The following is a 24,685-nucleotide window of genomic DNA, read 5'->3' on the forward strand; positions in this document are numbered from 1 at the left end:
TTGTGGATTAATGTTCCAAATAAAGTTATCACATGTTTCTAGTGCACAAAACGACCCAACTGAGAACAAATGAATTCCATATTATCAAACCAATTTATTTTGAGGATGCCCAAGTTGACCACTGTTATGCACCTTTTGAGGTGACCATAGAAAAATAGATTCAGTGAAACTAAATGTAACTTAATATCAATCTACAAACATGTTTTCTATGATGCCATACAAGTACAAAGTACCTGTTATAACTCAACACAAGCAATCACACATTTCAGATGGTTCAATTTCAAAAAGGTGCTAAATAACACTATGTACACAAAATGAGCTACATGTGATTTCAAAGGACTATTTGATGCAGGCTGGTAAGCTGGTAGAAAACAGCTTGCATAGACATCAAAGTCACTCCAATAAAAGCCCAGCCACAGGCAGGGGAAGGCACTGACTTCTCTACAGCAAAAAGCAAAACAAGGACTTTTATTCAATGGAACATTGTCCTGGAAAATAAAACAACTATCCAACATGAACATGGGGAGGAATCTGGAGTTTGCATTTTTTCCTCATGAAGCAACCTAAATGGAAAAATGATTTTTCTGCTTGGCAACTTCATCACTGCTAAGCAGAGAGCTAATATCTTCAGATCCTCTACATATTCCTGTTACTTTAAAAGTAAAGGAAAATGGGGGGGGGGACAAAAACATCTCTACAAACATGGTAATCCACACCATCTACAACACTGAACAGACTGCCCTAATGCATAACATTTAAGAAGAAAATAGATTCTGAGACAATCTTTGTTTTATACCACACATTCTTAGTGAGATTTCATGACAAAGACAAGTACACAGTGTTGTCCACTACAGTAAAAACTCAAACCTTCAACAACCACTAAAATGTGATAGAAACCATTAAGAAATTTGACAGAACATGTGGCGCTCAACTCATTATATACAATTTCCATTGGAGATATGAGCCAGCAATTGCCAACTTTTCTTCAATACAAGATTCCTTTTGTTTGAAATTCATTTTGTTTGTTTTCCCTTCAGCTAATAGAAGGGACAGGTTAGCTAACAGGTGGCTCCTACAGTGCAAAGATACTCTCAGGTGAGGTTGTATGCCAGCTGTTGGCTGTAACAGGCTTTTATGTGTGTACTTGCATGGTGCTGGAGCTACAGCTGCTGCGGCTCTTAAACATTATATTTAACAGTATCAACACTAACTATGCAGGTCCACAATTTCCCATGAGATGGCATGATGGAGGCCTGATGTATAAACATGGTTTTAACATTTGTGTAAAGGGGTATTTAATGTGCCTGTAGTGAACAGTCAAATAAGCAATTAACAGGGGTTGCGATATAATGACATCATACTTAACTGAATAAAGGTAGGTACAACTGAATATTCCAAGCACTGATTAAGGCTTTAGATTTGATTACTTGATGCTATTGGATTAAACAGAACAAGCGGCTCTAGCACACTGACCACTGCACTCTGTGCCAAAGACTGGTTAAATCATCTGACTCTCTGATATGTACAAACAGACCTGCCTAAAGATGGGAGTATACAGTACTGAGATTGTCTAAACACCTGCGTGTATGAAAGTCTCACACACACCTGCGTGTATGAAAGTCTCACACAAACACACACCTGCGTGTATGAAAGTCTCACACACACACACACAGACACAGACACACCCGTGTATGAAAGTCTCACACACACACACACACACACACACACACACACACACACACACACACACACACACACACACACACACACACACACACACACACACACACACACACACACACACACACACACACACACACACACACACACACACACACACACACACACAAAAACCAACAAACCCCCAGTACTCCATTTCATCACTGTATGTCAGTTGCCATGGCACCCCTATATTATCCACTGTATCTCAGTAACGCCTGCTTGCAATCCTCCTGCCCCCCTCCACCCTCTCTGAAAACACCAGGCTGCTGCCTCCAAGCTAGACACTGGCTGTGATAGGTAAAGCCTGACACCATTATCAGACTGGGTTACAGGACAATGACAAGCTCTGATGACCTACTTCCTGTCGGATTCAATTTCTGCTTTGTGTGAACAAGCCTTAGCCCATTCCTCATCAGCACCAGAGCCAGGAGGGGACAACTAGTCAAGTGGGTTGCTATAGGCATGCTACAGGAGGAAATGGAAATACAAGTAATGGGAGGAAAAGAATACAGCCAGAAGCATTTACATATGATTTTATCGTAATACTCACTGCCCCAGACTGTGTACCATTGCTGGCTTGTGTAAATTGAGATTCCGATCGTGCCATCTACCCCATTCTATGCTGAAAATAATCGAGACAACAGGGCCTTTGAAAATAATCTTTGTTAAACAATCGGTTTATAACTGAGCTACATCTAGTGTTGTGGCCTCCTTGTGCTGGACTCACACAGCCTAGAGCTAACCTCTTTCTTTACAATCAAACTCGAGACAAATCTATTCTAGTAAAGCCTGAGTCATCCTCTAAACCAGCAGGACTAGGCAGGCTTGCAGAGATCGATTACAAGCATTGACAATTAACCTACAGCTGTTACTCATTCCATACTCTGACTGTGTGATGGATAGCACAGTGTGATAGAGGTAGGACAAAAAGGACAGATCCTATAAATAGCAACCATCGACCACCCTTTCCCCTGCTCCTCACGCACGCACACGCACACACACACACACACACACACACACACACACACACACACGCAGGCACACATTTAGTGCTTTGCCATCCATTGTGATGGACAGCCACTTATCACAATTTCCCTTTTCTTAACTCAACCCCTGGTCCTCAAGTGGGGTTAAAGTGCAGATTTCTTATAAGGGTAGTCAGGCTTGCTGGGTGACCTGCGGTCTCTGGAGATCTCCTCGCTGACACTGTTCCTGTGAGGCTGCTGGAGGGAGCCCGGGCCCAATGATTCCCCAGCTAGAACCATCTCCTCTGGGGCATCTCTAGGTCCTGTGTGCCTCTCCTCATAGCTGTCCATGTTCCCACTGGGAGACCGTAAATGGCCCAAGCCATGAGTCAGGTCTGTCTCATTTGATCGCCCCCTTGGGATGTGTCCCATCCTAGACTGTGCCCCAGAGGGGCTGGCAAGGACTCCATCATGCCTCTGAGAGGTCATACTGAGGACATCCAGGCGTAGCGGGTCTGGGGCAGTCCGTCCCTGTGGGCGGCCCTGGGACTGAGAGTCAGAAATGTAGGGGGGGGGATAAGAGCTGGAGGGGGTGCAGCTGTGGCTGTAGAGGTCTGGTCCTGCAAAGGAGGGCAAAGGGTGAGTGGAGGTTGGGGTTGCAGGTCGGCAGGAGAAGTCATACAGATCAGGGAACTCGGCTTGAGCCTCCAGCTTGGGTTCAGGAGCATGTCTCTTGCAGGAGTGGCCATGTCCAGGACCGTGACCATGGCTGTGGCGGGCAGAAGGGCAGGGTCCATGGGGCAGATGGTGGCCCGAGGGGCCCATTGGGCTGTGAGGGCCTTCCCTGTCCATCTCTGCCATGTGCTGCTCCCTCAGGGACATGACAGAGACTCCCAGTGCAATGTCAGGCATGAACTCCCTCATAACAGGCTCCATGCTCATCTGCATTGGAAAACAGATGTGTGATGTTACCTGACAATTGAGCAACTCATTATCCAAAAACACAAATCATTAACCCACATTTGAATAAACAAAATCGTAGCACAAAGACTCTAGGAGATGACTGACACACACACAGACACACTCACCGCTTGCTGGTCTGAAAGAAAAGCTCGGCCCATAGCCTGCGGGTTGGTGCAGTCTGGGGGCTGAGGCCTGGGCACAGAGGAGTAGTCTGAGCTGCCATGCTTAGCGGCTGCATGGCGCTGGATCAGGGTGCGGTTGCAGGGATAGGAGAAGGAACGGGTAGGGGTTGGCATGGGCACACGAGGACGCCAGGCACCCTTGAGCTGAGCATGGCTGGGTGTGGCAGGGGGGTGGTATGGGGGAGGTGGAGGAGGTAGGGGAGGGTGGAAGCCCACTACCCCTTCCAGCTCTGTGAACATGCTATCCATGGCTGGGCTGCTGTTTACCCGACACCGACCCACCTGGCGCAGAGCCAGAATTGGACTCTCATCTCCAAACCGTTCATCAGGGAAGAACTTGTACGGGTTCTGAAAATAAAATAAAAAAATAAAAATAAAAAAAAAGAAGCTATAGAAATCTATATCCATTGTGGTGCTGACAAAGCAAACCCTACTTTAAGATTTTCATTACGATTTATCTGCCTGGTGTTGTTTAAGGTCTGTGTCTGCTGCGTTACTGAGATCTTTCTGTGTCCTCAGCCTTAGCATCACCGTTAGTATCCCAGCCTTAGCCATCTCATCCCCCTCTAACTCCTGGGGACAAACTCTGCTTTCTACTAACCTGCAGTAGCTCAGTGGCTCCGTCTGCCAGACCGAACTCCCTCAGCACCCGGAGCTGCAGCTCATAGCTGACGGTGGCTCCTTCACCACAGTTGAGGGCATAAGCTCTCTGGACCTGTTCGGTGTGTCTCAGTTCCTGCAGCCGCCGGATCATCTCCTTTACCACAGACAGCTGAGGCACTGAAAGATGCACACAATACAAAACACACACATTGATGGATGTTTTACTTTTTGATACTAGCTTCACACTAGCATCACAGTCAAGGGTACTTGAGGGGTTTGGTGACATGAGCGCCAGTTTCCGTTATCATTTGGTCACTACTCAACAATTTTCTTACCTGGAATTTCATTAGCCACAACCGATGGAGCTGTGGTTGCGTTGCTTGCCATTTGCTGGTGGTTGATCATGTGACAGCACTGAGGCACAGCGTTGTTGACCATGTAGAGTGTGTCTGGGACGTTAGACATGCGCACTAATCGCAACCGCACCAGGTCTGTCTGCTCCACCATCATTTCATCAAGCACAGACTACGGGGAAGGTAGATGAGAGAGGGCAAGTTAGACCAGAATGTCAAAGAAATAAAACCCCTCTTTGGATTACGCCTATCTTAACTCAAGGACACAGAGGTTTTGCAAATTAGTTCCACTTGATTGACACTTCCTCTAATAATGACTCTCTCTGGTCTAGGGAAATGTTCATAAATATTCATGGCCCTAGGAAGCCCTATAAGTTATGAGGAAAAGTGTGTAAATGGACATAAATGAATTTCAGTCAAGATGATGGAGGCAGCTATTAAATATGGTGAGTATGCATCGCAACAACTGGGCATGGATGACTTTAGCGCATCTAAGCTATGAACAGGTCCGCAAATTTTTCCCCAGGCACTTAATGGTTAGGCTGTCCTCTTCACAGAACCTCTACACTGCTTTCTGCGTTGTCTGGAGCCCCCATTAATCAGAAGTGAATGAGCCTTACCTTAGCCTCCTCCACATAAGGAGAGAAGAGGCGGGGACGCACATAGATTCCAGCGCTCTTCTGCCGTAACCAGGCATTGGCTTTTCCCCCCTCAGCTGTGGGCAGCATGTCGGAAGGAGGGGTACTTATCAAACCCCGTTTAAGCTGTGTACAGGGGTGAAGAATGTGGATCAATGCTCAGTTTATGAAAGTCACAATGACCAAGTTGTAGGGCTGGACGATTAATTGAAAAGTAATCAAAACCGAAATTCAGAACCTCTAACAGACCTTTCCCATGTCAGTTATTTTATTTATTTATTTTTTTAATCCTGTTAATACTTTCCCCACTGTGCGTTTCATGTACTTTAAAAAATAAAAAAAATAAATAATACCACGTGTGTAGTCACGTGACTCCACCCTGTCTAGTCTGCAGCATGGAAGCAAGATGGAGAACTCAAACACCGAGTCTACTGAGAAACAGGAGAAGCTTGTACAAAAGAAAAACGCAGTATTCGCCATTTGGACACATTTCGGCTTCATTTCGGCTTCATTAAAGACGACTCTAAAGTAGTAAGTTAAGCCGACAAAAAGGGGACGTTAGGCATTTACCGATCACTGTGAGGTCCCGGTTGTTTCAGCAGCCATACAGTTAAGTTTAGCTGAAAAAAGGTGATTGTGATGCGGTGACGACAGTTATGTTTAGACCCCAAAATGACGAGGAAGATTACGCCCATTTCCTGGGTAAAAGTCTTAGTAACGTTTTCTGGACATTAATTCTGCTCCCCCGCTTGATAGTCCTGTGTTTTACTTTTGATATGGCAATATTTAAAATTTGATGCTGGTTATTTTATACTTTTTTACAAAAACTTGCATTTTAAAAACGAATAATGTAACTTTATTTGCAATATGTTTTTATTTTAAGCAATGTGTGCTTTGATTTCAATTGTTGAAAATATTCAATAAATATTTTTTTTATGGTTTCCTTCACTTACTTCTAAATCTAAAATCACAAATATATGCCCTCTTTAACCCTTGTGTGGTGTTCATATTTTTGTTACACAGCCAAGGTGGACCACAGTCTGGATACACTTGGGTCCAGTAGCATATACAGTACAAACCTGGTCAGTGAACCAAAAAAAACTAAAACAATAATAATTATCGTTCATTAATCGTAATAGGAGCAAAACATTCAATCAATCGTGATATTGATTTTCGGTCATATCGTCCAGCCCCACTCAGGTGCAATCCCATAAACACACAGCAGCTGAGAAAAGGCAGATAAGGAGTAGGCCTACTGACCGCGTCAGCGAGGACGTCACTGTTGGGAGGTAAGATGTGCTCAGTTCGGATGAAGGGCAGGAGGGGAGACAGGATCTCTTTTAGCTCCTCCACATCCAGGTCTCTCCTTTTTACTCCCCTCTTGTTTACACTGTGTGCTGTGCCGCTCAACAGGTTGGGCTCTGGGTAAATGAGGACAGAAACAGCCATTAGCAGCTTTTAATATAATGCATATAACCGTGACTATTTATGCAACTATGATTAGACTTTTACTGCTTTTAAGTCAACCTGCAGGCTATTTTTCACATTGTTCAGGCAAGTTCATGTGAAAAATTGTGGATAAATACTGCATTACCTGCTGTGTGTTTCAGATTCCTAAAGCAAGTAGCTAGCCCATACAATATGATCACTTATAACCCTGACCATAAATCCTACATAAGACAAGTGCTTACTAAGTCACAGCACACAATGACATGAGGCCATTTCCTTTTTTTAGGGTAAAGTTTGGTTCCTTTTAGTAATGCTTTTAAGTGTATTTTGGAGGCTCTGTAAGTGGGTAATTTCCTCAGAGCCATTAGGGGGGCTGCTCAGAGGGTAATTATAGAGTGTATTATCTTACCCCTGTCTGCCATCCTCTTAATAAGCTGCTGCTCGCCCCACTTCACAACGTACTTGAGAATGTCCTGTTCACTCGCCTGTAAACGAGACCGAGGTACAGAGAAATAGAGAGACACAGAGATATAGGTCAGGGAGAAATAAAGACACAAAAGTATTATTAGGACAAGGTTAGATATTTTTGAGAACAAAACTGGGGAGCTGTTAAATGAGAATAAGTTCAAAATGCAATATGTTCAGGCAGTGTCCCAGCAAAGCACATGCCTCGTTGGCTTGTTTGTGTAGTTGGTGAACACTTCACCTCAACCATCTGGTCGAATGCCCGTGTAGCTTGGCAGTGCAGATGACAGCCCAGCTTTGATTAGGTTCTTGGTTTTAAGGCATTTCATTTCCCTCAAGGGAATGGTGTTACTAAAGTCGTCACAGTGTCATCAATGTGTGTGTGTGTGTGTGTGTGTGTGTGTGTGTGTGTGACAGAGATTGTGTTAATCCATCTCTGTGTATGCGTTTACTGTATTTTCACCAAGCAGTCATTGTGAACACCCATTACTGCAATTTCACGCTAGAAAAAGCATCTTCCAAACTGTGAGATGTCATAGAGGGTGACAACTATGGAATCAAATAACAGATTGATAGGTTATGTTCCGTTTCCTTACCTGTAAGTAGTCAGACTGAATTGCGCAGAGAAGGTGCTCCTTGCTAAGCTCGTAGAGAACATCGGAGGTGACAACTTGACTGAATTCCTCGCAGAGGAAGTGCATGGCCTGTCTATGGACCCACTTGGAGCCGTATGGCTGGGAGCTCCACTTCAGGATGGGAACGAGTGAGTCCAGAGACAGGCTTTCCACAACAATGTCCTCACAGCCTGGGAGAGCCAATGAGATAGTTAAGCAATTTACATTTTGATATTCAATCCATCTTTATGGGCACAAATGTATCATATTCCAAGTACAGTAATAGATTCAGTACAGATATTTAAGCCAGCAATACCAGGGCTGTCCCGAATACCATTTTTTGGGCTTCTAAGGTTCAGTTGTAATCAACAGCAAATATTAAACTTCGGTGGTGGCGGCCATGGCCGACTCTGCAGCGGGAGTGTCCCTTAAATGGCTCATTTGTGTGACGTCCTGTTGTGTTATTTAACCCCCCAATGTAGCACAAGTAGAATTTATATTTCACAATTATTGTTTTACGTCAGATTGTTTATAAAGCGTTTATAAATCTCAAAATTTCCGACTGCACTTGCAGGCAGCTTCATTTCACGGAGAAAGAGCGAAAGAAAAGATACCGAGCGACAGAAAACAGTCAGCTGTTACACAAACTCCTGGGCAGTTCAGTGCTTGTGTTTCGTTTTTTACCTCATAGTGTTTAAAACCCTCCTTGTGGCAGCAATAGAGTGGATGTTTCCCGTTTACTGTACGGAATTCTCACACCACCTCAAAAGGACCGACAAGTCTAATTGCCGGTTACATGACTAGCCACCTCAGTCTGACATTGGGTTGCGTGTCTCCAAAAGTTGAATCTGTATCAACTTTATTACAGTATTAAAAAGGAAAAACAAAACAAAAAAACGAATATTTGAATCCCAAAAATTGAAAACTGAATACCTACCCAATGAACGAATATCCAAAAAGTTGAATATTTCCATCCAGTCCTAAGCAATATAATACTTAACAAAAGCTAAAGAAAAAGAAATACAATAGAGAATGATTTAACTAAAAGATTATTAGAATGTAAGTGCTATTTCCGCAGCCACTGCCAGACCAACAGTAGTTTTGACTCGTATTAAGTGATCCAGGGAGTCTTCCTCTACTAGCCCCCACATCCTCCTTGCTGCGTTTCCTAAATCAGAGCACATACCAGAACAGCAGGCAGTGGTTTAACTCTGTAATACACCAACCCACATAAATGCCTTTGATACCTTGATGTGTTTCAGTCTCAAGCTGCCTTCTCTTAGCCGTGATAAGTAAACACAGCAACCTGAGGAAATGTGCTGCCGGTGCACGGGCACGCACACACACTTTGCAATTGTGTACACACTTGTGTGCATGAATCAAAAATGCATTAAAAAGCCACAGAAGGCTTAGGGAATAATGTACCTGATGCTCTAGCTATTTAAAAAAAAAAAAAAGCTATGTTTTGAAAATTCTGCCTACACTGGCACTTAAACTCACACATATTCTAAGAGGGATCCATTTAGGCATCCATTTAGGCAGAATGAAATCCCCTAAAATCCACTCAGATTAACATATGATTGGCTGGGTCAAGCTATTTATGCCAAACCCCAACAGGCCAAAACTTCAGTGGCTCTTATTCTCAGCCTCTCTCTGATCAATAACGTTTAATACGAAACGGACATCCATGGAGATAGAGCCGGACTGACTGACATCCAGTTACAGCTGCTCTAAACTGAAACACAAGCTTGCCAACTTTCTCATTTCAGGCCATCCTGTCTATCAGCTCATAGTTGGGCCAGTAGCAAGCAACGCTCCTCTGGGAAACTCTTATCTTAAAAGTAGAAGATCTAAGCTGCCTTTCCGCCCCCAAACCATCACTTTGAACATACACTCTGGGAAACTAGACACCAGACTTTAGAGTGATGGCCCCAGCAAAGCTTATTCTTTTGAATCTGAGGCTTCATATCTGTCCAAGCACAACTCACACATTTTTAAGATGAACACATACACACATGCAAGCAATAATGTACATGCACATACACGGACACACAAACTTATGATGCACTTCACCTTTTTGGCGTCTTTAGTTGTATTTGCAAGTTAGCTAAATGCAAAGCAGACACCCACAGTGTTTCAAAACGAAGGGTGGAAATCCTGCATCGTTGAGAAGACAGGTGAAGTTGAAATGTGAACCCAGGCACTTTGGCTTTTTTATCTACTATAAACAGACTGGAAGAGGGAATGAACATCTGTGCCTCCTTCTCTACCACTCGTCGCTGTGCTGCTGTCTGTCTTCTAGAAAGTGCTTTTGCTCACGTCAGTCTTTCACCTTTGCATCTTTGCCCTCTCCAAAAAGCAGACGCACACACACACACACACGCACGCACGCACGCACGCACGCACGCACGCACGCACCCCCCACCTGGGACCAGTGGCCCAGGAAAAGCACTGCTCTGTGTTAGCCCATTAGAATTCACAGCGACAGCCAGTCTTTTAAAATGCAGCACTTTTATTATGAGCTGGAGATTAGAATCAGCATTATATCTAATACTTACCCGCCTCCCCTTCTCTCCACGGGTGGTACACAACATTCACTGGAGCTTAGCCGACTGACGAATATCAACACAACAGCAGGAGCGGCAACAGCCAGCTCTACACTACACAAGCTTGGAGGACGTATGCGTTTTGTCTTGCTGTTATTATTTGGAGCTCCTTGTTTATGGAGCGCATGGTCTCCAAAGCCACTTAAATCATCAACAGCACTCAATGGCCTGTAAACAAGCCTACGGATGTAAATCATGTCTGATAATCACTCAAGGACTGGGACTTCAGTCAACACAAGATAGTGCACTAAAAGCACTGGTCAGTCAGTGAGCGAGGAGAGAGAGGAAGTACCACAGTGCACAAGCTGAAACCACACCAACTGGCTATCATCTCTGTGGTGCACTTGAAAAATTAATAAGGCTTTTAATATTGGTTTCTATTTGAGTGAGATGGAGTCATAAAGGGATACACATCTTGAGAATTAATAAGGACGAATGACAGAGCTCAACTGCTCCACAAAAAACTCCATGGGCCAAAACTTCACACAGCCAGAGGGTAGCAGTCGAGGAGTACACGAGGGGGAAGACTGTGTGACAGATGAGAGCTCGCTCCATATGAAATCCCTGACATAAGCCTCTCTGCTGCCTCATGAAGAGACATGGCAGCTACTCAAGTCTCAAGCAGTGGGATGGACACAGACAAATTTCTCATTTCATAATCAACTCACAGATGCCAGGAGGATATGACACCTGGAGATTGTATGATTTTTTTTTTATTATTAAATGTTCGAGGCATGAAATAGAGATCTCCAAAAGGGTAATAACAGGAAGTTGCAAAATAGATAGAGAGGGGACTTGAATAAAATAACACCAGGTCAACCTCAACCATCTCACCACATTCCACATTGAGGTTTCATGGGAACTGATTAGAGCGATGCAGCACTGTGGGAGAGGGAGGAGGGGATAAAAATACCCTTGAGTAGGGGTTTGTTGAGAGGGGGGATGGGAAGGAAGAGGAGGTGATGGTGTGTGGGGATGACACCATTTGGCTGCTCATCGGCTTAAGCTGCCAGAGTGACCCTGAGAGCGACACTAACGCTTGAGGGTGGGAGGTGGTGTCTAACTAGCTGTGTGTATGGCGTTAGTGTACAGTGCTATTGAGATCACTGCACATGTCTTAAAGGTGATTGCTGAATTGACTGTATTGACTGAGGGGCCAAGAATCAGCTGCCCACAACTAATCCTGTGCTTTTGAAATGTTTTATACAAGCATGTTGTAGAGTGCACTGTGTCCCAGACATGTCTTATGTTGTTCATAGTTTTCAAGCTTAAATAGTCCCACATCCAAACGTATTAGGATTACGTGATGTATCAAATTTGTATCAACAGTGCAGTGTGAATTTGCACAAAAACGATGCAATATCTGGTTACTGATGAACCTATACTTTTGTAGTGGATTCAAACCAAGTGAGCATAGCATACGCAGAGGCTGTGTATGTTGTGTGTCTGCAGCTACTTCACAGCTTCACGGCTTTTACTGTAAAACAGCATCGCTGAAGTGTTTGAGTCACAACAAAGTACATAGAGTGCATTTTGAATATTATTGTTAACTTGGCGTTTAATGCAGCTCATATCACCATTTCAATATTTGACTAACTATTTCCCATCATCGTGCCTCTATGAAAGATAAGATGGTTATAAGATATGATAACAGTGTTGAGTCATACAACCTCTCTGGATCCACACAGTCCAGTATATTTTGTGTGCATTTGAAATAGACTGCTACAAGAATTGCGTATTGCATATTGCAAAGGCTATTCCGACTGGAGAGGAGCTTTGTTAGGTGCGTTAGAAACTAGACAGGGCTCAGACATGCCACTCTGGGGGAAGTGAGAGTGACAAAGAGACTGGCTCATGTCAAACCATGGCTTTAACCTTTGGCATGTTACTGGGGTCACTCTGAGACAGTGGCAGGAGTAAAAAAGACTCAAGGCTCAAATGCGCAGCATGTATCAGTACAGTAAGCTGCCTGCCCCTGGAGACACAGACAAACCCTTCAGACTATATCAATCTGTTACTGGCAGCCACAGCTCTAACACCCATCACAGTCAGCCAAGCTGTTTAACACTAGCCTGGTCTGCACAGCCATATTGCACATATGCCAACATGCATAATGTAGTTTTAAGGAAAGGGTGGAAAATTATTACAATGAGTGTGAGACATTATATGAACGCATGGAGGGAGATATTAAAGTAGACATGAGTCTTGTGACACATTACTTCACAAAGAAGATTCCAACTCCTATTATTTAATCCACAGACCGACACTATAATTATGACAGTCCAGACTGACAGATTAACTTTGAAATTGACGGTTAAGGCTATTCAACTACATTAACACAGTTTAAAACTATTTGTTCAAGCTGAGACCTCAGCAATACTGAGACTCATTTAGTCAGTGGACACATTATTGTTAAGAAATTAAATCAAACTAAAGTGTGTGGAGCAAGTAGAGTTGGAGAATTATGACTGAATTATCAATCTCTTATTTTCCTAAATTTACAATAATAAAAACATGTCTATTAAATGACAAGCACAAGCTACAATTACTGAAACAAAAATGCAACCAAAAGTCCAGTATATTTAAGTTGTCCTTAACTGTAATGTAACAGGACAAACATATCACAAGTGAGCCAACATGAGAGAGGAACTACATGCACTGATGCATCAAATATATCATCACATTTATGATCAAAGGTCAATCTGGTAATATGTCTTTGTAAAGATTTAAGGTAATATTGCCCATACTCACAAGCACCACTAAGTATGGACAACGTGGCTGTAATCCTATAAACCCTGTCTACAGAGAACAAATCCTTATTTATTTTTTTTTTATCTTGTCACGTAACATTGCTTTGTGTGTTGTAAATGTTTGTGATTATGACTTACCTTGAGCCAGCATACTGAACTCCAAGAACAGAGCAATGTGGTACAGCTCCATGGCCTCCTCTGTGCGTGTGCTGGCTCCACGGCCCCCAGACACCAGTGCTTGCACCTCGCCGAGGCTGCCCGCTGAGGGACTGCCCCGCAGCACCAGCCCAAGCTCCACCGCATCTGTGTACATGCAGTGGAGAATAACTTGCACATATTTCCTTGGGATGATAGACTCATCCAGCACTATGCGGGTGGGTGTCTGTAATGTGCGCTCAGTCATTTCCTCTCCTGTGCGGATGCGCCTTTGCAAAAGGTTCCTGAAGAAAGGAGAACGTGCCGAGAGGATAGCTTTATGAGCCCTAAGGTCCTCATCTGGGGTCCCAGGGCCCCCGGAGCCCACTGTTGGTGCGGCAGCCCCAGCACCTCGCTCATTACAGCTCTCTATCATCTCAGAGTCTGAGGAGAAGCTGAGCAGAGCGTCATAGTAACACATGTAGTCAAACAGGCCCTTCATATCAGCCTCCAAGGAGTTGGGTGTACCAAACTCCTCACTGAGTTGCACCAGTACATCCACATTTTGCAGCCTGGTATCCTCCGCCCCACCCACCCCAAACTCCCCAGTGTACAAGTAGTGAAGCAGGGCAGAGAACATGGGCACATCAATGCCAGCTGTCTCAATGTCCATGAGAACCTCTGCTCCATAGCCAGGGGATGACGACAGCAGAGTCTTGAAAAAGGGGCAGCGGGCAGCCAGGATGGCCCGGTGAGCTGGGAAGCAAGTACCTTGGAAGATGAGGTCCACATCAGTGCAGTACTTATGCTGGTAGAGGGCAGCCAGATCCCGCTGCAAGCTGGGTGCCTCAGCACGTGCCAGGCTGGCCTGAAAGCTTAGCTCCTTGAGCGCTGCTGTGCCCTCATATTCCTCCACCAGGGCATTTGTGTCACGGACGTCCCAACCTGACAAAAGCTCCCGCATCTGCCGCGCATGATCTGCTGAGCGGCTGGACTTCCTCCTTTTGATGAACCTCCGTTTGAGGGTCGCCAGACCAAGGCTCTTCTTCTTCCTGTCTGTGGGCCGCTCATGGCCGTGCTCCAGGCTGTATAGCTTAGACTCCCAGCCATATCCCTGCTGAGAGTAGGATGAGGTCCCTGAAATGAGCACACAATACAGGTTAGCTTCATAAGAATTGTAGTTTGTGTTTAAACGAACTAAAATCATATACTGGATATAAAGTAAGAAACCTACTATTTTTTTTTACTATATTAAAAATCTATGACAGTTTTTCCTAGATATTTCCTCAAAAATATTGTTCTGGTGAGACATTGATTTCATAACCCCAACATCAGTTTACTCGAGGCCAGACTGCTAGAAACACAATCTGTCTCTAGCACCCCTGTGGTGAGGCCAGCTCCATCAGGCCAAACACACACTATCCTGACCCAGCTACCAAAGCATTTGGCTCCAGTTCAACAGCAGAAAAAAAAAAAAAAAAAAAAAAAGACAGAATCCCTTTATTTTGTTTTGTTTCAGACTAAACTATGGTTCATCACAGACTAAGAACCAATTAACTCATAGAAGACTTTGTCCTGCTTTGTACTTCTCAATGAACCCAATCAATTACACTAAATAGCATTCATCTTTGGCATGAGAGACAGGACTCGTACATCAGAGGAAGCTCTGCCAAGGAGATCCTCTCTTGCTGCCCTTCTAACCATCCATCAGTGTGACCCAAATAGTAATCATTCTAACACTGTGAATCATCTGTGGCCCAGGCCAGCTCAACCAAGCAACTACAGAGCTCCGAGTGAACCTCATATGTCTCAGGGGCTACAGAGATAATTTGTCTCCTTAAACAATACTTTCACTTTTAAGAATTGTACAAAAAACCTCAGAGCCAACGTCATTTAGAAAGTGAAATAAATTGTGTTTTTGAGGACAGATTTATTTAAATTAATCTCTAAAGCCGTTCTCCAAACCCTCTGGCACTGAAGGCTGCAGGGAAAGATTTAAGGACCATCAACCAGAAAGACTGAAATGGTTGATCATTTAGGAGTGTAAGTTAGGGCTAGACGATAAGGAGAAAATCAGATATCACGATATTCTTGACCAAATACCTCAATGTCGATATTGTGACGATATTGTAGGGTTGACAATTGGTGATTTCACAAAATATTTTCACAATTCGATTTTAGATAAATAATGATCAATAATGTGGATATAATGTGGTTAAGGGCAAATAATAGACCAGCTAGAACAGTCTGGAAAATGACATCACTTGACTGTAATGCAGACTTTAAAACCAGGAAAAGACAATACTTATGCCATATTACGATATCCAAAATCTAAGACGATATCTAGTCTCATAGCACAATATCGATATTATACCGATATATTGCCCAGCCCTAGTATAATTGATGTCTTACAACCAATCACAAATGCTACTTATTATAAGTAATACAGAGTGACCACCACACACACACACACACACACACACACACACACACACACACACACTCTATATATGTCAGACTTTTTTTTTTTTTTTTTGCATGCATGCAAACAGAAATAAGCTAGCTGTAGTGCAGCAATGTTCTCTGATAATGACATAAACACTGCTGAAATTGGAACATAAGCTGTAGCTGCCATGTCATTCAGTAAAAAAATGTAACAGTGTAACAAACAGCCTATAGCTGGCCACAGGGACAAAAACCATGACAGCTAGCTCCTATCCGGTCTAATAGCCAGCAGCCTTATCATAATCACATCACAAGTACATAGTAACAACAAACAAAAATCAACAAAAGACTGATACTTTTTTTTTTTTTTGACAGCAGAATATTTCATGTGATTTTGGTTAACCACCCTCATTTGACACAAGTGTCTTTGTATATCTGCCCCTTATAATACATCATAAAACCCTTATGGCAGGGTAAAGTAGATGCATTGCTTTTTAATGCATTTGTGTCTGTTGTATGAATCAATGGCCCAGTTCAAGAGCTCTCATGCACAAATATATTCACCTCTTGCACCATTAGTTGTAATGGAAGCAGGTTAATGTAATTTAAAGTGCGAGTTTGGCCATGCTAGACCCCCCCATTGTGTGTTTGTAACATGGGTGCACAGTGCCTAAGTGGGTTCAGGACTATAGTTTTAACACTTCACTTCAGAAGTGAGTGGCCAATCATGTTTTCCACTAACAGTTCGTCTCTAACAGATATTTTATCATTTGCTGACTGAAAATACAGAATCATCTATCAGGGTGGACTTTGTGTTAACTGTGCAACCGATCACAACGCTCTAAATTAACCATAGATAAAATACCTACCTATAAAAGTCTGCTGTGCCTGTGCATTTCCCCCTATGCGTGGGGAGCATGAGTGTGGATAGCTGGATCCATTGGCACCCATCCTAACTTGTCTTCACTTGCTGTTTGGGGGTCCCCCCTCTTGCTGAGTCATTCTGCTCAGACAACGTATTCCTCTCAATCCTTAGTCGTGGGTCAGGCACGGATCCTCTGAAGCATCCTCAGAGCCCCGGGCCGAGCCTGCCATACCTGGAGGGAGGAAGATTATAGAGCACGGGAAGAACAGTAAGAGAGAGGTTTAAGTCAAATAGGAATTGCTTTTAAATGTTGTGTGGACTAACATCACACAAGAATTGCAACATGATGAGTTTGGAATGTTTGGACATTGTCAAACAGATAATGAATGGCAATGGGGGTGAATGTTAAGGAAGCTGAACAGAGGGATATCCATTACTATCTATCACACTGTTTCAGCCACATTGATTTCTGTGCAATCATGAATCATAGCTGCCTTGGCAATTTTAGAGGGCTGAAATGCTAAAAATTGTGATGAGAAGGCTTTTTTTTTAGAGTGACAGTCTTCACGTGACGACCGTGTGTTCAGGCTTCTACCTATAATCTTAAATGGTGACTGAGGTCAACAGAGACTTCCTCTGCTCAGCCCTCAGGAAACTCTGACTGGCAGTCAACAACAAATCTAATGCAGATGTATGGGATTTTCAGAGGAAGGTACAACCCACTCTGCCTTTGCCATCTTGTCCATTTCAGTAGCTTAAACCTTTGTAGGCTAATGAATAATTTGGATGTGTTTTCCAGTACAGTGTATATCTACGCAGAGTTTAACTATACAGCAATTTTCGGGACAATTCATTGACCAAGGTCATATCAATTCGAGGCAAGAAGCTTAGTACATTCTTATTTAATTACTATTGAACTATCTCTACGCTAGTTTTCAAACTTTGGATCTTTTTTCAGTCCATGTCAGTACAGTCAGACTGAGCACTGCATCACAGCTGTGTTTATGGGAAATTTCATGAGTGAATGCAATTTAAGTGCATTATGTGAGATAAGGAAGTTCAAAATGACAGATATAGTATAAGACAATCCAAATGGGTCTACAGTAAGAGATTTTGCCATGCCATTTATACAGTGGTAGCTTTCTCATTAATACTTCTGGTAGTATTGAGCCATTGTGGGTAATGTTGCATATTGGCTTTTTATATCATTTTTGCATCAATGGGAAAAAATACTTTGATTTGTTAGGTATTCAATTAATTGGATAAGCCAAAAACAGACATTGCTGTCTGGTTATTTTGTCTATTAACAATTTCTAAACACGCCTTTTTCCACATTTTGACAGTTTACAGTAGGAAAAGCACAGGAGTAAATCATTAAAAATAAAAGATGACTGAATTCCATTTAGCTGCTTCAGTTTCAGGGTCACCTAAACATAACTTAAAGACAGATAATGCTGTGCGACAGAAGCGAGGTACTAAATAGCTCCATACGGCCATTTAACCTCAGCCTATTCTGGCCAGCCATGGCACCAGTGAAGGCGCTCTCAATAACTTTTTCCCGCTCTCTCCTTTGTACTGTCACTGGCTACGATCTAACAGAAAACAGGGCACCTCATTAATTAAGCACCCTTAACCTTGTGTTGTCTTCAGGTCAAATTTGACACGTTTTCAAAGTTTCTTTATCGGAAATATGTGCTGCCATTCAAAATAATAAAGTGGTTTCAAAACAGTATCCTGACTAAAACATTGACATATACCAGTCAGTGATAATCCATCAGCATATATTCATCTGATCTTCACTATAGTGAAAATAATTCATAATTTCTGCTTACTTTACTCCAAAATGAGGTATAATTTCATGTACAGTAATGAGGTTTATTGACCATAAATTCCAAAAATAAGTGTAAAACTACTGGTAATGAGTTGGAATGAAGTTGGCTTGAAGGTGCAAAATAGAATTGGGTAATAATTGATACTTTATGCCTTTTAAAAAGGCAAAACAGACTGGGTCAATTTTGATAGAGGACAACAGAAAGACAGCACAAGGGTTAACTCATCAGGCTATTAATTACAAACTGAGTATCTAGCTTTATTTCAACCATCAGGTACTTTGGAGATCAAACGTATTTTGATTATTTTCCAAAACCATAGGTACAACTTCTCAATTTTCCATGGCACTTACATCTTGGGTAACTTTGCATAAATACACCCAAATGTGCCCTTTTATAAACATTTCTAAGAGACTTGGAAATGTAATTCTCATTGCTCTTGACCTTTAAATAACTCAATATAAAAACGTCGTATGTATGCATTTCATCTCATTGTGTCCCGTTTTATGCGAGACTGGATGGAGGACTGGAGTGTGATGGGAGATCTGTTTTATCTCAGCCTGCTAGTTTCTCCTGCCTACCATACTAATAAATCATTGTGTCTGCCCCTGTAGAGCAGCACTCCACAGCCTCCCAAGGGTTCAATGGAAAACCAAAGCCTCTTACTCCACACAAATAGTCACACTGCAGCAGTCCAATAAAAATGTTGGTTGATCTTTATTTCATTAGACTGCTTTAAATAAGCTCCATCTTCACAGGGAATTCATTTGGACAAAATTAGAATATTTGAATATGTAGGAGAGAGGAGGAAGCCCTTGAGATATATACTGTCTTGTTTACAAAAGGGGGGGGGGGGGTCCCTCAAATTTAGCACAGCGGAGGCAGAATAAAACAAAGCATCCAACACATCAATTGAACAATACACTCACTCCCAACTAGGCAGACTCACAGCTTTAACTCATTCAAATGAGTGAACCAAATTTAACTTCAGCTGCAGTGCAGAATTCTAAAAGCATTATTTAGGACAGCTATTTCCTTGAGACCTGAGTCACACTGTTCAATAAGACGCATATCTGCCATAATCTCTCTGATGTCGAACATTAAGACACTTTCCCGCAGTTTAGACTGAAACAGTGTGCTTCTCTGTTGTACTCAGGCTGAGAGCAGAGGAGGGCAGTGCCACAGACGGGGGAGGCAGACGCCGGGCGAGCTGGACTATATGTCCCTAATAAGAGATGACAGGAGACACTCCCTGCCCCCACCTATCTCTCTACATACACACTCAGGCATACATACACACCCTTTCAAACTGCTCACCTTGCTACACTCACTTGGATCATTTTATTTTATTCAAATTGTCCACTTGCAATGGTTTAAAAGACAGAACCCCAGCCTCCCACAGAACATTACCATACAAAACTGCTTGGCACGAGAACAGGACCGATGTATTATTTAAATGACAGTCAAGCACTTTATTAATCATTTATGCGGGTTTTCTCATCATGGCTAGAGAAAAAGGAAGTGGTAGGTGGATCGCCTTTCCTGTCCGCAACCCCAAATTTCAGGAGCCCGTTCTTATTATTTCAAAGCAGGTTTTTACAGGTCATCCCCTTATTTAAAGCTCTGCTAGTGAAACACACACATCCAACATTTTGAATCAAAGTGACAGCTGTAATGAAGCTAAGATGGCATGACAAGACTTAAACAATCAAAAGTGATGGGAAGAATTACTTGGGCAGTGTAGCAGATGATTGAGAAATTTATATTTCTTGCCTTTTAGGTAATTGCATAACAGTTTATAAAGAGTCACACTGCTTTGCTCAAATGGCACAAAAACACCTAGGTGCTGTGTTCTCCATTGGTCCCACCGGGAATCGTATGAATTAAATGATAAAATCACCACCTTTTGAAATGAATCTTTGTTAGGCTCAATGACACAGGCCCTAATCTTCTGAAGAGGAGCTATCACTGTGCCAGTATGGCAGTCGGGCCCAAATGAAAGGGCAGCAACTGAAATACATCCCCAGGAACACTTCCTGTCTAAAATTACACTGTAGCTGCAAAGTGCTCTAAATGTGTCAAAGCTCTCAAATACACAGCTCATCATTTAATTTCTTCAACAGGGATTTTTTTATTAGTCCATTGCTGGCATGTTATTATCTCATGAAGCCCCGTCACACTGATCCCAGAAGAAGGGTAGATACATTATTCTTGACTCGCATACAACGAAAAAGAAAGATGCAGGCCTTGTCCAATTAATATAAAAATACAATCCAATTATGCAAACTAATCCCTTGTTATAATTTCAGTTCATAATAAGTTTAGATGGATATAACTAAACACAATTTACTGACAAGCTAGAAAAGAAAAGGCTGTTAAATGACCTGTGTGGAGAGTTGGACATTATGTGCTTTGCTAAACAAGCTGGACAAAAATACTGCTTCAGACTGTTTGACTCTTTGGAATTTGATACAATCAGGAGGTGCTCTAAAAAAGGGACATAATAAGCAATGCAGCAGTGAGAAGAAACCAGTCTTTTGACAGAGTTACCTCCATTGTACTGATGTGTTTGCAAACATCTCACAGTGAGCTGTGGAAGTGGAATATGGACCGCAGGTCAGAAAACAGAATGAATTACACCCTCTAAAATAATAATGATGTCATATTTTGTCTGAAATAATGGCTGGAGAGACAAAAATCAGTGGCTGAGCAGGCTGCTGTGTTTTTGCCAATCAGGTCAATCAGTGTAACAGTTAATCAGGCCATTCGACTGATTACAGACTCTGCCAGGAGAGCTACAGGAAACTACAGGAATCAGAACAGGCTAGAAACAGCCGGACAGACAGAAATGACAGACACAGATAGAGGAAACAAAAGTCTCCACAATGATGACTCATGGTGGGCAGCCTCTGGATTAGCCCATCAACCAACAATATGAACCGTAGTGCTGCCTGCATATTTAGCATTTCATGGACTACGTTGTCAGCTGACCATATTTTTTTTTTTGCTCTGGATGCCACCATTTACAAACAATACGTGGGTATCACACATCAACAAGTTCTTTTCTTTTAGACCTTTTTGACCTAATGGATGAATGACACGCTCTAGGTCAGTTTACAAAACATACCAAAACATGGCCATCTTTTCAATAAAGAAATGTTAAGTGTGTAAAGACTAATGACTATACAAACACAGCCTGGCAGTCAACCTCCAGAGAATGAATGGCAGTCCAGGAAACAATAAGTGCTAATTTTAAGTGAGTTGTCAATGCTCCTTGTTGAGTTCTCCATCCAACAGGCCAGAGTAAACAGCATTCAGGCCAAAATCCAGCTCATTCAGTGACTCTGTGGCAAGTACTTGGAAGCTCACAGCCTTCCATGCAAGTCAAGGACTTCTGAGTATGTAACTCCAATAATTACATGTCATTATACTGCCCTGGAGCACTGACACAAATACTTCACCTGGTGAAATGACAAACCTAAAATGCTGAAGAGTGCAGTCAGTGAATACACCTTTTCCAAATGAAAAGATAAGATACACACAGGTTGTATTCCAGAGGAAGGCAGGGTGTACAGAATGCTAAATCTAACCAGAATTTCAGTGACATTACCACAGGAGTATCACAGTGTGCATATGGACAAAACGGTGGTGTTAGAGAAACCACGTAGGAGAGCAATACAAAAAATATTCTTTGGGTAGATTAGGCAAATAATAAACTGTGAACAAAGGGGATACCTGACCACTAAATGTATAACGTTATATGATATGATTTGACTACTGATTGAAAAAAAATATTGTATGACTTCGATATACCAATAAACCCTTATCCACAAGTAACATTAGGCTATAGATCGCAATATATGACGGGCCATATTGTTGCCATAGCACAACCTATCAACAACTATCTGACGTTAGGTTGATCAGCAAAGTTAAAATGCACATTCATCCCCAACTTTTCTATCGATCTAGCCTCGCAAAAACGGAAGAAAGTGTTCCCCTCTACAACCAGTGTATAAAGAAATCAATCATTTGCAATGGCTTTGTTAGCCTTACGTTTACGCGGAGCTATTGTTGCTCTTTGGGCTATTGGTGGGCTATCGCTGCTCAGCGGAAGCCTTGGTTAAAAGTGCTTGTAAGAGCAAAAACCAAGTGGGTTGTTTGTCTCAGCTGATTAAAATGAGAAGTAATGTCCAAATATTTCGCAACAGCCTAGCGAGGGGAGTCATATTCATCACAGCCCTGTAATTAGTAGCATTTCCTATGAGGCTAGGGTAAGCTATCTCTGCTGTGTCGCTTTGACTTTACGGCACCCCTCGGAAACAGCAATATACTTCAAGCAGGATGCAATGCAACTGTTGAAAGGCGAGCGTTCAGAAATATTTACCAGAAAGTGGAGAGCTTTGGGGGCATTATTTTTCTTCGTATCACCTTGTAGTTTAGACAGTACTCCGACTCAAGTTGTCCCTGGCAGAGAGAGAGAAAAAAATGCAGCTCAACACCTTCTTTTTCCAACTCTGCTCATTACGCACGGCTCGACGTCAACGTCCACATTTGATCTCTAATATGCGATAATTTCCACTTGCATCGACTTTCCAGGCGAATTTCTAGCATTTACCTCGACCAGAAACTACACCAAAACCGTTTTTATTCTCGGTTCGGTATTTTCCCATAGTAGCACAACGCCTTGCTGGGTGGTTGTTATGGCCTATCCCAACGCTAACCATTTCAAGATAGCCAGATTAAGAAACAGCGCTTCCGGATAGGACTTTCAAAATAAAGAAACTGAATATTAAGATTTTTGCATCTGTACAATAAAATATAGTTTTGATACACGTCGTTTCAATCACATGTTCGGTAGTATACCTTGAAAAGTAATTTCAAAAAAGAGCTGTGGAAATTCTTGAACATATCCGTCATATAGATAAGGTAAGCATGCCCAGCGCCTATGTCACGCTTTTAATTTAGAGGCGAATTCTCTTTTTTTCCTGTATTTTGCTTAGCTTGACAGATGTACGCCGACTATGTCAATGGTGAGGAGGCCCGTTAGTACTACGAGCAGCTTGTGCAGTAACATATTTGCGAGTGCCCTCTAGTGGTTTGTTTTTGGCAGTGGGCCCTAATAACCAATCGGAGTAGTGAGTAGGCTAGTACAGAAGTAAACCGTTATGCTCGAAATTTAAGGGTAGTTGAATGAAAACACCATTCCCCAACATCATATATAGATATTGTATTATTATTTATTAACTTTTATCTCTTTTATAGAGGTTTGTCTATGTGGGATTACTATGATGTCAACTATAACACGAAACTACGCCATGGGAATTTATGTCAAAGTTTGAAACCATCTAATCTACGTATAGGCTACCATATATTAAGGGTGGGGGGAAAAAATCGATACAGCATAGTATCGCAATAATTTCTGTGGCAATACAAGTATCGATCTTTTATTATATATGTGTTGGTCAGTTTGTCTGCTTGACAATCAGATTTTGCAGCAATACAATTGAAGTGAGATAAACAAACAGATAAATGTATCTTTTTAGATAAAACAGATGTTAACAAAGTTTCCTTTTGGGGACATAATTTGAAATTGGGAAAAATTTGAAGTTGGAAAAAAGTTAATGAATTGCAATATATCGCAGAATATTGCAATATGTTTAAAATCGCAATAATATCGTATCGTGACATAAGTATCGTGATGATATCGTATCTTAAGGCCTCTGGTGATTCCCACCCCTACCATATATGCAGCTGGGTGAACCCAACTACACTGTTCAAATTGGTTTATTGCAATGCCCTCTGATTGAAGTTCTTTTGGCCTCCTGTTGAGGGCGACACAATACATGTAATGTAGGTTAAACGTCTTTGGTGCACACTGTATAGTATGGCTTTTCTTTTTAATCATCATTTATGGACTCCGAGGTCATTTTTGCAGTTTTTCAATAAACAGGATCCCCAACTTTTATGCATTCAAAAGCCCCGTAAGACGTCATAATAACACAAGAGTAGAATGACATTGAATAGGTAATAGGGAAAGACAACTGAATGGGACTCCTGAACCAAGCACTTATATTTAGGTTTATTCTAATTTAGAAAATTAG

The 24,685-nt window shown here is 42.2% G+C and overlaps 1 protein-coding gene across 2 annotated transcripts; it reads right to left on the reverse strand.

The window, feature by feature from the left end:
• Positions 1-1,769: 1,769 nt before the first annotated feature.
• btbd7 (BTB (POZ) domain containing 7) lies at positions 1,770-23,316 on the reverse strand. 2 transcript variants are annotated; one of them, XM_039786218.1, is made up of 12 exons: positions 23,200-23,314; positions 22,969-23,048; positions 16,760-16,987; positions 13,449-14,582; positions 7,937-8,145; positions 7,285-7,360; positions 6,687-6,847; positions 5,409-5,552; positions 4,771-4,960; positions 4,434-4,612; positions 3,776-4,180; positions 1,770-3,629 (listed from the first exon to the last, which is right to left on the reverse strand). In XM_039786218.1, the coding sequence occupies exons 3-12, from the start codon at positions 16,839-16,841 to the stop codon at positions 2,853-2,855; spliced, it is 3,357 nt and encodes a 1,118-aa protein (XP_039642152.1). In that variant the 5' UTR covers positions 16,842-16,987; positions 22,969-23,048; positions 23,200-23,314; the 3' UTR covers positions 1,770-2,852. The 2 variants fall into 2 exon arrangements, with proteins under 2 accessions (XP_039642152.1, XP_039642151.1); XM_039786217.1 differs by having other exon boundaries at positions 22,969-23,316.
• Between the last annotated feature and the right edge of the window lie 1,369 nt (positions 23,317-24,685).

The sequence above is a fragment of the Perca fluviatilis genome, chromosome 20 (assembly GCF_010015445.1).
Source record: "Perca fluviatilis chromosome 20, GENO_Pfluv_1.0, whole genome shotgun sequence".
NCBI classification, from domain to species: domain Eukaryota; kingdom Metazoa; phylum Chordata; class Actinopteri; order Perciformes; family Percidae; genus Perca; species Perca fluviatilis.